This window comes from Cydia amplana, chromosome 17, assembly GCF_948474715.1.
Source record: "Cydia amplana chromosome 17, ilCydAmpl1.1, whole genome shotgun sequence".
In the NCBI taxonomy this organism is placed as follows: Eukaryota; Metazoa; Arthropoda; class Insecta; order Lepidoptera; family Tortricidae; genus Cydia; species Cydia amplana.
In genome coordinates, this window is record NC_086085.1 from 15,022,658 (window position 1) to 15,036,589 (window position 13,932).

At 36.4% G+C, this 13,932-nt stretch overlaps 1 protein-coding gene across 1 annotated transcript in view; it reads left to right on the forward strand.

Moving 5' to 3' along the window:
• LOC134655852 (homeobox protein homothorax) overlaps window positions 1-13,932 on the forward strand; it is a 357,906-nt gene that overhangs the window by 213,908 nt on the left and 130,066 nt on the right. Inside the window, exon 10 of the mRNA XM_063511342.1 lies at window positions 13,761-13,909. Coding sequence (XP_063367412.1) covers window positions 13,761-13,909 — 149 coding nt within the window. The remainder of the gene's footprint in view (window positions 1-13,760; window positions 13,910-13,932) is intronic.

The following is a 13,932-nucleotide window of genomic DNA, read 5'->3' on the forward strand; positions in this document are numbered from 1 at the left end:
CCCCATACTTCGAACTGAAACTCAAAAATTTTTTTTTCATCAAACCCATACGTGTGGGGTATCTATGGATAGGTCTTCAAAAATGATATTCAGGTTTCTAATATCATTTTTTTCTAAACTGAATAGTTTGCGCGAGAGACACTTCCAAAGTGGTAAAATGTGTGTGTCCCCCCCCCCCCTGTAACTTCTAAAATAAGAGAATGTAAAACTAAAAAAAATATATGATGTACATTACCATGTAAACTTCCACCGAAAATTGGTTTGAACGAGATCTAGTAAGTAGTTTTTTTTAATACGTCATAAATCGCCTAAGTACGGAACCCTTCATGGGCGAGTCCGACTCGCACTTGGCCGCTTTTTAGATAATACGGTTGCCAAAAAATATATATGAATAGCAATCTTGAGGCCTTCTAATAGTAACTTCACCGATTCTAAACCTGATAGAAAAATTATTAAATTATACAACGGGACGGGACTTAATCGCGTATCTAAGTTTTAAGATTTACCTCCGACGCAAAAATCAAAAATCAAAATGCAGCTGTCAAAAATCGTCAGGTGAACAAGTCTGCCGTGGCTGAGCATTTACTGGAGTCAGGACCAAACCACTGGATTGAGCTGCATAACCCTAAAATCCTGTCCACGGATCGTCATTTCTACAGCAGGAAAGTACGGGAAGCCATTGAAATCAAAATACATAGTAATTTCAATCGGGACGAGGGTTTCAAGATCTCATCCACATGGAATCCAGTCATTAGTAAATGTAAGCGTAAACGAATATCGACAGTCGATAAATCGAATATCGTTAGTGTTGTGTGTCGACAGAGTGACATCCCTAGTGCGCAAAACGTTCAAGCGGATAAACAAGACCAAGTGCGGGTAGTTCGAAAAACTCGCGCGGTTAGACGATGCTGATGTCAACTTAAGCCAGTCTTCTCCGAGACCACGGGGACAACGCCGTCCTCGAAACGTCGGAGGTAAATCTTAAAACTTAGATACGCGATTAAGTCCCGTTGTATAATTTAATAATGTGTAAAAATCGTGAAAGTTTAAATCACTGATAGAAAAATGTTCGCACGATATGAAAAATCACATAGGTCTTGTGAGTATTTAAAATTTGTAACAATTTTAGGACCAAAGCTACAAGCAATTTTAATTTTTTAGGGTTCCGTACCTTAAAAGGAAAAAAAAAATGGATCCCTTATAGGATCAGTCGTGCGTCTGTCTGTCTGTTTATCTGTCCGTCTGTCACAGCCCATTTTCTCCAAAACTACTGGACCAATAAAGTTGAAATTTGGTACACATAGGTAAGTGTAAGTTTGTGAACCAAAGACACCGTGTAACGTAAACGAATGAATTTTAAACATCGGATTTTTTTTAAAATCGAACTCATCGATTACTTTTTCTCTGAGTGAGATTGGAACCTGAACTCACGGCGCCTTAACCCCCTACTGAGAGTTATTTAATAGCGTAAGATTGTATGTCCTAACTTTTTATTTGGCAGCAAATTGCTAATTCTGGACGCAATTTAAATGCGTCACTTAAATCAATATTAACAGCTTTGATTGATCTTTGACGTTTGTCGTAAAAAAGTTACGAGTTTATTGTGATTTTGGCGCCATTAGGGGTCATCCATAAATTACGTGTCACGTTTATAAAGTGGGGCAATTGTGTGACAAGAAAGATACTACCTGTAATTATAGTTTTAATTGTGTAATATTTTGACGCAGCTTCTAGCCAATCTCGTTTTCTGTAAATATTAACAAGACAAGTGTATTCTACAGTGCATAATTTTAATTATGTAGGTAGGTATATGCATACTTTATTTATCTTTATCAAAGTATGTATAAATTTGTAATAAGTTTCAACCCTCAAAAAATTAGAAAAAGGTTACGAGGGGCGGCTGAAATGTTCGCGGCCTTAGATTTTTTTAAATAGAATATTAAAGTAAAAGTTAATTAATTATTAATCGTTAGTAAAGTAATCGAAGTTATTTTTTTTTTTCTGGCTTAGGCCGCGAATATTATTTCAGCCTCCCCTCGTAGATAACTGATATTCGAAGCTAAGGCTTCTTTTCTTATTACTCTTTGTGACAGTTTCCTAAAAGTAATATCACGTAACATGTATTTGTATATGTATTTTATTTCAATATTAGAACATATTATATATGATTACAAGAGTACGGATTGACACCAGAGCCAAAATAAAAGGGGTCATAAAAGAAACGTAAGATCATACTCGTTTATGGACGGCCCCTTACGCTCATTGGAAGTCTGCGGTTGTCTATCACATTACCATTTTAATGATCATCAAAATCGAATCACGTCACCAGTCCGTCAGCGCTCGTGAACGTCACAAACGTCATAAACGTCACCAAACGTCAACGGTGAACGTCGAAACGTCGACCCCCGACGTTTAACCCTATTTAGATGGTGCAACTAATGCGTATTTGCTTGTCAAATTCCGTTGGTGATTTTAAAGTTTGTTCGGATAATGTGGTTGCATAGAATAATACATTTTTGTTTTATTTTTATTTGTCTTTTTCTACTCCAGCACTTAAATGTGTCAATTAAATGACTGACAGTGATATCTAAAGCAATGTCATTTGAATGATTTGTCTAAAGATACAACTTCCGATCATCTTGATTGAAAGAGGTATGTTATCATTTACAATAATAACTCTTTTTTTTTTAATAATAACTCAATTTTTTTTTAATAATAACTCTTTGTTTTTAATAATAACTCTTTTTTTTTGCTGCATTTGTCATAGAAAAAGTAATGTATGCAACAGCTCATAATTGGTTCTTAAAATTCTCGGGTCTTTTTTTACAAAACTCGACTACGTCTCGTTTTGTAACTTCGACCCTTGAATTTTAAGAACCCTTATTATATCACTGTTGCATAAACTACTATTGAACGTGTTACACTAATGATGGGCATTAGGCATTAGATTTAGATAGATAAAATATTTTTAATCAGAGGTTTTTTTCAAATAAGTATTTGCCAGTAGCTTACAGCCAGATGCAAAATCGACACACTATGAATAAGGTGGCCATGCAGTTTTGCAGCTGGGTGTATCGTTTGTGACATATAAATCCTGTTGGTGAAGCTTATAGAAACTTGCACGCCTGTGGCGTAACATGTGCATTGCCAAAATTTTACACTTAATAAGGTGAACATTTTTAAAGGTCCCTTTACACGTGAACTTAGACTTCCTTGGGATAAATTGCAATGACTTGTTAAAAATAAAAGAAACTAAATTAAAAAAGTAATTTTTTAAATTCAAATTTTGCTTTTCCTCTTACAAAATGTCCCAATTTTAGATTTAAATAGATTCAAACTATTCCAAAGCCGGGCGCAATCTCAGATTCCACAATTTAAAAGACGTCTCAAGCTCTCAGCAATAAAATACAACACCTATCTCAGCCGTATCGGGTTTAATGAAAACCCGGGCTATCTGGAATCCCCTCTTACTTAATATATGCGATTTTTATCAGCCGCCGCGGCCCCGGGCAGCCGTAGGGTTAAAAATATGCAAAAATCACGGTCCGGGGGTGAATATTAAGCAATGTAATTTTGTATAATATTCCGCGATTAAAATTAAAATTGAAATCAATGCGCGGAGGGCGTCTGGTGTTCATTTAACGGTGTATTGCGGTTCTGAATGACTGATTAAAGGCAAGGTAGTTCACAAGGCTCGTTCATTTTATTTTCTTCTAAGTTCTATTTAAAAAAATGTGATGTCCTGTACCACTTTGTCGGTTGTCGATAAGATATACAGTATTACAGAAGCTTCTATTTCAAGTACTTATATCATATACTTGAAATAGAAGTTATATGGAAATAGCGCCTTATTGACAAAGAATGGCACAAATGTTTGCATAACATTAACAAAATATTTTGTTACACAACAGGTCGGTTTGTAAAACATGTCGGTTTTAGGATATTGATCAAAATTTATTTAGGTATAACTAAATTTATTTTATCGTTAATGTTACTCAAAGTATTATTATATACTCTAATATCTGGGAGACCGAGCTTTGCTCGGAAAATATATAAAATCTCAAGAATTAGTATTTTCCCAGAGATAAGACCTAGCTAGATCGATTTTTCGCCCCCGATAACCCCCATATACCAAACTTTATCGAAATCGTTAGAGCCGTTTCCGAGATCCCCGAAATATATATATAAATAAATAAATAAATATACAAGAATTGCTCGTTTAAAGGTAGGTATTCGATTAGGTATATATAGTATTTATTGAACAACAACATAAGTATAAACTAATAACATAGGTATAACTTAATTTCAGTTTTTTGAATGAAGTAGGTACACAATCAGTTTGGCTAAAGCTTTTTTTCTGAAACCGCACAATGGCGGCTTATTTGGTTCAGGTTAGGCTAGTATTCCGTTTTTTTTTTCAAATACGGTACGGGACACTGAAATCAGAGGGACTGCTTAGTCCATAGTTCCCACCTGGTGAGGGGTCGTAACCTAAACTGTCATAACTCGAAATGGGTCGTAAAGCTAGCGAACATTTAGTGTGTACAAAATATTCAAGCGGGAGTCTTCCTAACCATAGATCACCATCTATAGACTCTTCATGGAGCGTTTATGAAGACCGTGAAGCTTTCTTAGAAAATACTACGCTGATGTTACCACTCAGTTACATCTTTCGCCGTTTTATGCTTCAATAAGCCATCTTTACTGCTAACACTTACTTTTTGTTCATATTTGCGAGTTTCACAAGTAGCTACCTACTTGTGAAACTCGCAATACACTTTGTTATTGCAAATGCCATGCAGAGTTAACTTGGTCCGATTCTAGTCACACTGAATAACTTATTTTATTAGTCTAAATTGGTTCTTTTTAAAATCTCTGGCAATCAGATGGCATATACTTATATTTGCATGTATTTAAGTATGTTTTATTGCAAATAAAGTGATTGATTGCATGTTTTCTATACAACAGCCAAAATCTTTACAAAGTTCAGTAGATATGACGGACATATTTAGATTTGCCAAAAAGTATGGTTATATGTGCTGAAACCACGTTGTTAAATGTGACTATCAGGCAAATTCGACCATACACTGCCATCACAATTATGCTTGAATCATGTTATTTAGTTAGGTACTGTACATGGCATAGGCGAGTCGCACGATAACTATAGCTGGTCAACCAAAACTTGTCAGTAAAAAAAGGCGCGAAATTCAAATTTTCTATGGGACGATATCCCTTCGCGCCTACTTTTTTCAAATTTGCCGCCTTTTTCTACTGTCAAGTTCTGGTTGACCAAGTATAAATAATGCTTCAAATATCACTCTGATGTCAGCGTACCTACGTTCGAATCGGCCTGTAGCATATTCACCCAACAAAGTAAAACCGACGAGTGTTTTTGCTCCATCTACTAAATAATCTACGCCATAATGGTCTATAAAGGCACCCCGTAACTCGCTATCTGGGATAATTCCAGATTCGAGTGTTATTCCCTCTTAATTGGCCGTTCCCTCCCGGAATCGTCAATTCGAGATATTAAGCTAATTTTCAATGCGGGGTAATCGCGCAGACGTGACGTCGGAATCGTAAAATGATATTTTAAGGCCGTAGACAATGTTGGGTTATGTTTAAAGCGTGTACCTAGTAATTAAATTACGGAATTAAAAAAAAATGGTAGATACTGCCTTCTATTTAGGAGGGGGATAACGCAAAACTGTAGTTTTTATAATGAACTAGCGACCCGCCCCGGCTTCGCACGGGTTAACAAATTATACATAAACCTTTCACTTGAATCTATTAAAAAAACCGCATCTAAATTCGTTGCGTAGTTTTAAAGATCTAAGCATACATAGGGACAGACAGACAGCGGGAAGCGACTTTGTTTTATACTGTGTAGTGATGAAAAAATTCAAACACTAAAACTACGCTATATTTGCAAGGGCTCCAACCAAAGAAACTTTTAAAAGAGAATTTTGCTGATATAGGTAAATCTAGAAATGTAAATTAATTAGGTAAGCGTATTATGTATTCAGACATACCTCCTACCACTTCTTAGAAACACTAGTAGGTAGTAGGTAGAGTCTGTCTAAGGTAACTATTCCCGACTTTGTCGTGACAAATTAAGAATTAAATTAAATTAGCTTAAGATAACTGACCGAAGCGTAGCGAAGGTCTACGTTTTGACTCGGGCATTTTGCTTTTGTATGTCCGGATGTTCTCCTCTACAGGTCACAATTTTCAACCGATTCTTGTGAAATTTTGTGACCAGATTCCATGAGTAAATAAAAAAATTTTGTCGATCCCGTTTCTGGAAATTTTCAAAAATGGAGGAGTTGTGATACCTTGCGCTTAAACAAATAGTCGTATCGATATCATAAGAGTATTTTCTTTTTGAGACATATTTACATAGTAAATGGCAAAAAATACAGAAAAATTGTATTGCTGGTTTAGGCGGTATTTAGATATTTAGTTTGTACTCGAGAATGAGTAGCCGAATTTCGTCAGCTTAGCTAAGATCGTATCATAGCGCATTTTGTAAACAATCGCTTTTTTGTTTGCACACAGAAACTCAGAAAGTCTGGGTTCGATCCCCAGTAAGACATAACTTTTTGTATTTTTTGTTAATAAATTAAAATCTTTGTATTGTTGATTGATCAAACTGCTGTATGGCGCTGTCATCGTGCACGGTCCCAATAAGCTATGCTCGCGAGGTCTACAGCTCACAGAGCCACTAGTTTATAAGTATGTTACGATTCATAAGTGCTTGTTGCTAGGCCTACATGAATAAAATATATTTTGATTATTGACTATTGACTATTGACAAAATATGGTATTGCCACAAATAACGCCAAGGAAATTTTACAAACCACCCCTTTTCATTGCAAAATGTGGTTGGTTTTGGTGACTATTCTATTTTCGATTCTGATGTAAAACTTGGGCGATTAAATAAAAAAGTTACATCTTAGCACTGTCAATTTAGTGTTTGAGATATAACATCTAAATATAGCTATAATATATTTTCCATATGGCCAATTTCGGTATGAAACACTAATACATAATAGTTATTTACGATACAAGTGCGAAAAATAGTATCCATTTGGTCGTGTTTTAAAATTAATTTCCTATTTATCGTACAACGTTTTACAGTACATATAGGGCCCTTTAAATTTTCGACGTAGTAACGTAATGTGCTTATTATAGCACCTAGTGTCATAATGTTGCGCAGTACTTTAAAAATATTTGACTGTTAAAATCATAACCCTTCTAACATCTAAAAAGGAAAAGCTCAGCACTTAATTTCCCGCACGTCACGTCTCAAGGAGCCGGTAATGCAAATGGCCGGCCCACAAATAGAGTGTCAACTCATCCGTTGTCTATGGCCGTCATTAAGCGGCGTAAGCGCTACGTGGCGTTTGGGGTTGTATCTGCTCTGTGTAGCTGTAGGTGCGTAGAGGGGGCTGTGTCTGCTCTGTATAGGTATATAAACGCTTATAGAGCACGGGAGATACGAGAGCGTATTCCAAAAAAAATTTACATTTCATTCATGTCTTCAAAGTACTTCTTGGGCTCATATTACTCAGAATCATTTGTACATTCACGCCTCATACATGAAAAAATGTGTCCCAAAATTTTGTATGAAAAAATATTTTTCCAGTGCGTAATTATTCATACAAAAATGTGACGATCTGGAAAAGAAATCTTGGGACACATTTTTTCATGTATGAGGCGTGAATGTACAAATGATTCTGAGTAAAATGTGGCCAAGAAGTCAATATTTTGAAGGCATGAATGAAATGTAAATTTTTTTTGGAAAACGCTCACGAACGTTATTAAAAATAATTTTGATTTAACATTGTACTAGTTAGTAGCTCTTTATATAAATTTTGAAAAATACGAAACTAGAAAAAAACGTATTGTTATAGAACTTGCTAACAAAATATCACTAGAATCGTTTAGGAAATGCGATCTGTAGAGGAGAACAGCCGGACACACGAAATCATTTTTGCCCAAATTGAAATGGAGACCTTCTCGTCGCTCAGTTAATAATGCAATATGCTCTATGTAATAACAAGACATAATCAGGTACGAATATGTCTTAAAAAGTGTATCCCCTCTCAAATCCAGTTGTGAAAAGAGGCAAAGTCCAAGAGGAATAAATCTAAACAGTCCCATACGCTAAAGTTATGGAAATGCAGACATTAATCACCCCGCATAGTGCCCAAAAAACCCTAGATTAATCCCCCCCCTCCCCCATTTACATCCAGTTCGACGCAAATGACGTCATTACGTCACCAGCCAATATTTTCACTTGCAACCAAATCCTTACCAACCCAAAAAAGAACCAGTCACTTTAAAATCAACTCTAATATCAGTGTCATAAAAGCGAAGCTGTCAGCTTGTTTAAGTTTGTGCGTAGTGTTCAGGGTCCCAAGTTGGGTGCCAATTTTAATTAGCCCCTCCCCCCCGCCCGCGCCCCGCCGATCCCTGTGAGGGTGTTTGCAAATAGAAGGGACTGCAAAGAAGCCAATCCATCAAATCGGTTAGCACATTACGACACCGCGGCTGCCGGGGCGGAAATGTCGATATTGATATCGATGTCGATGAATTTATCTTTGTTAATTTTACACGCACAATCATAATAAAGTTCGTGAAATGTACTGCGAGATAATTAGCGAAGTAGATTAAGGGCTCATTTCTTTACAGTGCGTCATTTGATCGGTCGGCTGAATTGATGTAACCTCAATCGTCCGCAATGTAACTAAAATCGTACAGGTACTAGTTCGCGCGCCTTCTTAAACGAGTATTTAACAGTGATAAAATTATATTTATTACGAGAAGTAGTCTAATATTTTATAGCTGTAATGGAAATACAGAGATTTTGTGACATACTTTATATCTACTGAGATATGCAAAATAGTCAGATAAAGATAAACTTCATAAATAAGTTTTTAAGCTTATTTTACGGTTTATCTCGCTATTTTTAGTCACTCATGCAATATGCTTCGGAGAGTTCACCGTTTCAATTCGATAAATCATGAGTTATGATATCAGAACTGCGATAAAAAAGACGCGTAAATGATACATCATTCAGTGCATCTTGATGAATTTTGAAAAGCTGTTCGCTCGTAAATCTAAATTCAAATGCTGATCGACGTTCGATCCGTTATCGATAGTTGCTCGTCTGTATCCCATCCCTAGCACTTCCAGCTGATTGCCGTAACTCGATAGCTCTCATTTGCTGCACTAATGTAATGGTCGCATAAATCCAGACGAGGGACAATAAGTTTTGGAAGCTGAGGAACGTTTGCAGTTTTACGTGAAGATTGCGATTCAAACGGCCTCTTAGCCTAGTCGGTAGTGACCTGTTTATGAAGGGGTCCCTTTGTTTCCCATAAAGTTTTAAGTCATAATGTATTGTTTGTCATATTATCATTAGTCATAAAACTGAAACCGTTAACTTTTCAGGATTTTCGTCAGGTTATCCTATAGATGGGTTAGGTTAGCTAGGTTTGTTTTATGGCAATCCTGAAAAGTGACGCGGTTCTGAACTAAATGAATTATGACTAACGAAAATGCGGGCAAACAATACATTATGACTTAAAACTATTTGGGAAACAGTAGAGACTCGTTTATGAAACTGGAGGTCCCGGGTTCGAATCCTATCAAGGTCGTTTGTTTGTGTGCTTATTACGAATGTTTGTTCCTGAGTTACAAGCTTTGCTTAGTTTGGGGCTAGGTCGATCTGTGTAAGATTGTCTCCAGAAAAAAAGAACACGATTGACGTGCATTTTCAATAAGGAATATTACGCGAAACTCTGCGTAGAGGGCGCCACTCCCACAATAAGACACAATCTAAGGGGCTACCGCAAACGAGAGAGTCGAAATTTTATTATCTAACCTCTCTATCACTCTTGCATATTCGAGCGATAAAGAGGCAGATAGCTGAGTTTCGATTTCGCGTTACCCGGTAGACCCTTTGTAAACAAACCGCCTTGATGTATCAATGTCATATTTGATTGTCTGTGAAAACTTGTAAAAAAACAGTTTAAGGTATGAGTTACTCTATGGTATGTATAAGTTAATCTATGGTATACTTACGTCGCTAATACTGCACTCTGGCGGCAAAACATTGCAGTAATACTCCCTATTGGCTACTTTACGATTTTACCATCATACAAAAGCTCTTTTAATTTTCTTAGTATGCCGATTTATATCAATATTCTTTTTTAAGGCAAGTCATGAAATAATCCTAATTTCTCTCATTTTCTGAATTAGAAGAGTAGCTAACGAAATTCCGCAAATTTTCCCCAACTCTAGGGCGTGCGTCCAGGCGCGTGCCGGCGCCCGCGCATCTCCGGTTACACTACCAGGGGACTCAGAGACCAGGGGCCCAGGATTAGCCCTAATGAGCGACCATGGGAACCGCCGCATAATTGATACCGCGCGAAATTCTACACTCATTTGATTATTTTTTTTAATATTTCTGACGCTGTGTAATGTGAGATGTCAGATGTCAAGTCAATTATAGGGAGTTGATTATCTTTTTACTTGACGCAATTGTTATTAGTTGTATAATATTTGTAAAAAAAAAATAGACAATAAACATAGTCTAGCAATTGAACAGAGACCCGTTTTTCTACAATACTTATTAACATTTATAGGTCGTTTGCTATGCTGAAAAAAAAAACAATAATACCAAGTACATTTACAATAAACACAGTAAACACCATATCAGTAAGTAAAAAGTAGTCAATTAAGTTACGGTTCTTTAACTTGCGCCAGAAATACTTTACGTCAACATAAATATAATTTACAACAAAGAAATTAAAGGATTAAGACAACATGACAAATCAGGGAAACTTAAAAAAATATGAAACAATCTCATATCACATTAACGTAACTCATTTCACATTCAACAAACTTCCACAATTCTCATTCCCGTGTTGAAGCCAAATTTATTTAGTAACAGCACCCGAAAAGCGCAAACACTGGATGCAATTCCATTATGGCAAAGTTAATTTAAACATTCTTGATGCTCATTCTCATTGCTAACAGGGCAGGGGAATGAGACCAGGGTAATGAGAACCTTGAGTTATGTAACAGTTGCATAATAAGACAGGTCTTGTAGTTTGGCGTACAGCTTGGTAGCGATGGATAGAACACCCCTTGACTTTTCACACGCAGATGTATGGGAGGGGTGTGCGTGTGTGTGCGTAAGATGAATTAGGGGATTACATACTGCATCAGGGTACTGCACTCTGATTTTGCACGGTACTGTACAGGGTGACCCGTTTGATGGGGTATATTGTTAGTTTTGTTTTGGTTCAACAAGAGCGATATTTGTTTACTGAGACTGAATAAAATCATAGATCTCAGTCTAATTAAATTTCTGTAATAAACGTAATTTAACAAAATAAAATTTAAAACATGTTTAAAAATGTGTAACTACTCTACTAGCAAACAGACACAAAAATAGAAACAGAGAACGCTACTACAAATGATGATGATGAATGAACCTACCTATAAATTATAATTTGTTGACTGTATTCGTAACATGTTTTATACATTTGTTATGACTATCCCAGACATTTTTCGTAAAACAGGACACTGACATACATACATGCCAGCAACCCAATAACCCGGTTTACATTTGTACAGAACCCAAATAAAACACAGTCGGGTTGTACATTTTATAAAATAATTAACTCGTTCGCGTCTTTCCTGTAGACATCAAACAAGCAATTCTAACGTACACTGACATCAGAATAATATTTGAATTATGTTATTAAGTTATCGTGCGTCTCGCTCGCGCCAATACAAGTACGGACAAGTACGAGCGAAATGCACTATATTTGTAATTTGAATGACATTATCCATAAAAGTTACCTTACACATAAAACAATTATAAAGACAATCAGCTAGTTATTTGCGAATCTCAAACGTTTTACTGTTACACCCTATAGGCCACATTATAGGGGAAGTAATGGCCTAAGAGTAATTTTATTACTTTGCCCCCATTAACATCACAATGCAACCGGTCGAATATCGCGATGCGTTTCGACATTGTGTTGTAATTTTTATCGACTCGGGATCGATAGCACATCACTAGTTTTGCTGACAATGAGTTGAAGAGGATCTTTTTCGATATATTTGACCAGAGGCCGTGAGTTGAAATCTCACCCAAGAATTTATTTTGTAATTTTTCCACTTTTAAATTTATTCTAAGCTTAATAGCATCGTTCGCAGACGTTTCTGCTAGTTAAAGATGTCAAAAAGTAAATAAATTTCAGACATACAAATGATGATCGTTATTTTCTTTCTACAATATGCGAGTTATCCTATTAAGTATGAAACTAGCGCATAGTTTGTTTCATAAACCCACAGTCATATTTTAATGTCATTCATTATGTAACAGTCACATAAACTAAGTTAATATTTTACAACCGTTTACATTATCGAAGATACGGAAGCCCAGTTTTATTATTTACAAGTACACGGCTCGCAGTAAGACGGAGAGCTGATTCGATTTGTTCTGCCGATGAATATTTGATGCGGCTCAGTGCGCGCTAATTTGTTTATCGTGCTCCACACTTCTGTGCGCCTGGTACCGTACTTGCCAATTATATTAGAGTGCCATGTTCCTAGTGCCTTTTACCTACAAAAAGAGACCCTTTTCAAAATTTAAAAGACTCCTGTAATAAAAAAGGTACATTTGTGTGTATTTTTATTGAACAGAAGCGTGTTATCAATTATATTACTCAAAGTGGTTTAATTTTTATTTAGACACATGACACATAGCATTAACCCTCTATAATATGGTGCGTTCAAATTATGGCCAGTATGAAGATAAAATGTTACAACAAATCTCCTCTCTGTGAAAATGTTATTGTGACTTAAACAGTCGTGTGATATTATTACGAAACTTGCTTTCAGCTCATTTCTTAAACTTCCTTTCATGTTTTAATGCCTTTCATTATGTAGCAGTCACATAAACTTCTATTATAACACGGAATAATCAACTAGTTTCAATGATCCAAACAGTTTATACGATTAAAAAATCGCAATTTATATTATTTTACTAATTAGCATAAGTAAGTAAATAACCCATCAAAACCATAATCTCACGATCACAATAAGACTAAATCTGATACCCAAGACGGCACAAATTAATTACTGCCGAAGATAGCATCTGGCAGGTGATTAAATAAATACGAGTTAGCTAATTAATATGCCAGACGCAACTCTGATAAGGTGACGCTTGCAAATCTCTGCGAGCCTGGTACACATGTACGTGGTTAAAATTTACCTACTTCTATCATTTATTTAATCGTTTTTTTAATAGTTATTCTACGGACTAACGAGCGTTTTGAAACGGTTCTTCTACTATTTCTACGAGTTTAAAAGGATTTTTGTACGATTTTAAAACATTAGCGATTAAAGGTTACGATTTTTATGGTAAAAACCTGTAAGGCTTCGTCACACAGGCGCGTTTTCCGGGCGGGGCGTGAGCGCGGCGTGAGCGTTTTATATGTAAAAGCGGCGCGCCCGCTAACGTCCCGCCCGGAAACGCGCCTGTGTGACGAAGCCTATAAATACTAAAATTTACAAACCTCTGTGACAGGACTAGGTACATTGTCCTGAAAATCAATTAAATTTTTCGCGAAAAAAGTTTCTTTACATTTCTTCTTACCACATTTTCTGTTAAAATGTCTTGCACATATTATTTGTATCACCAACTAACGTTAGTTTGATATGTTTGTCACCAGGGGACGCCAGTAACGCGAGTATCGGCTCCGGCGAGGGCACGGGCGAGGAGGACGACGAGTCCAACGGCAAGAAAAACCAAAAGAAACGCGGCATCTTCCCCAAGGTCGCCACCAATATCCTGCGGGCGTGGCTCTTTCAGCACTTAACGGTAAGTTCGACAGCATTTATAGT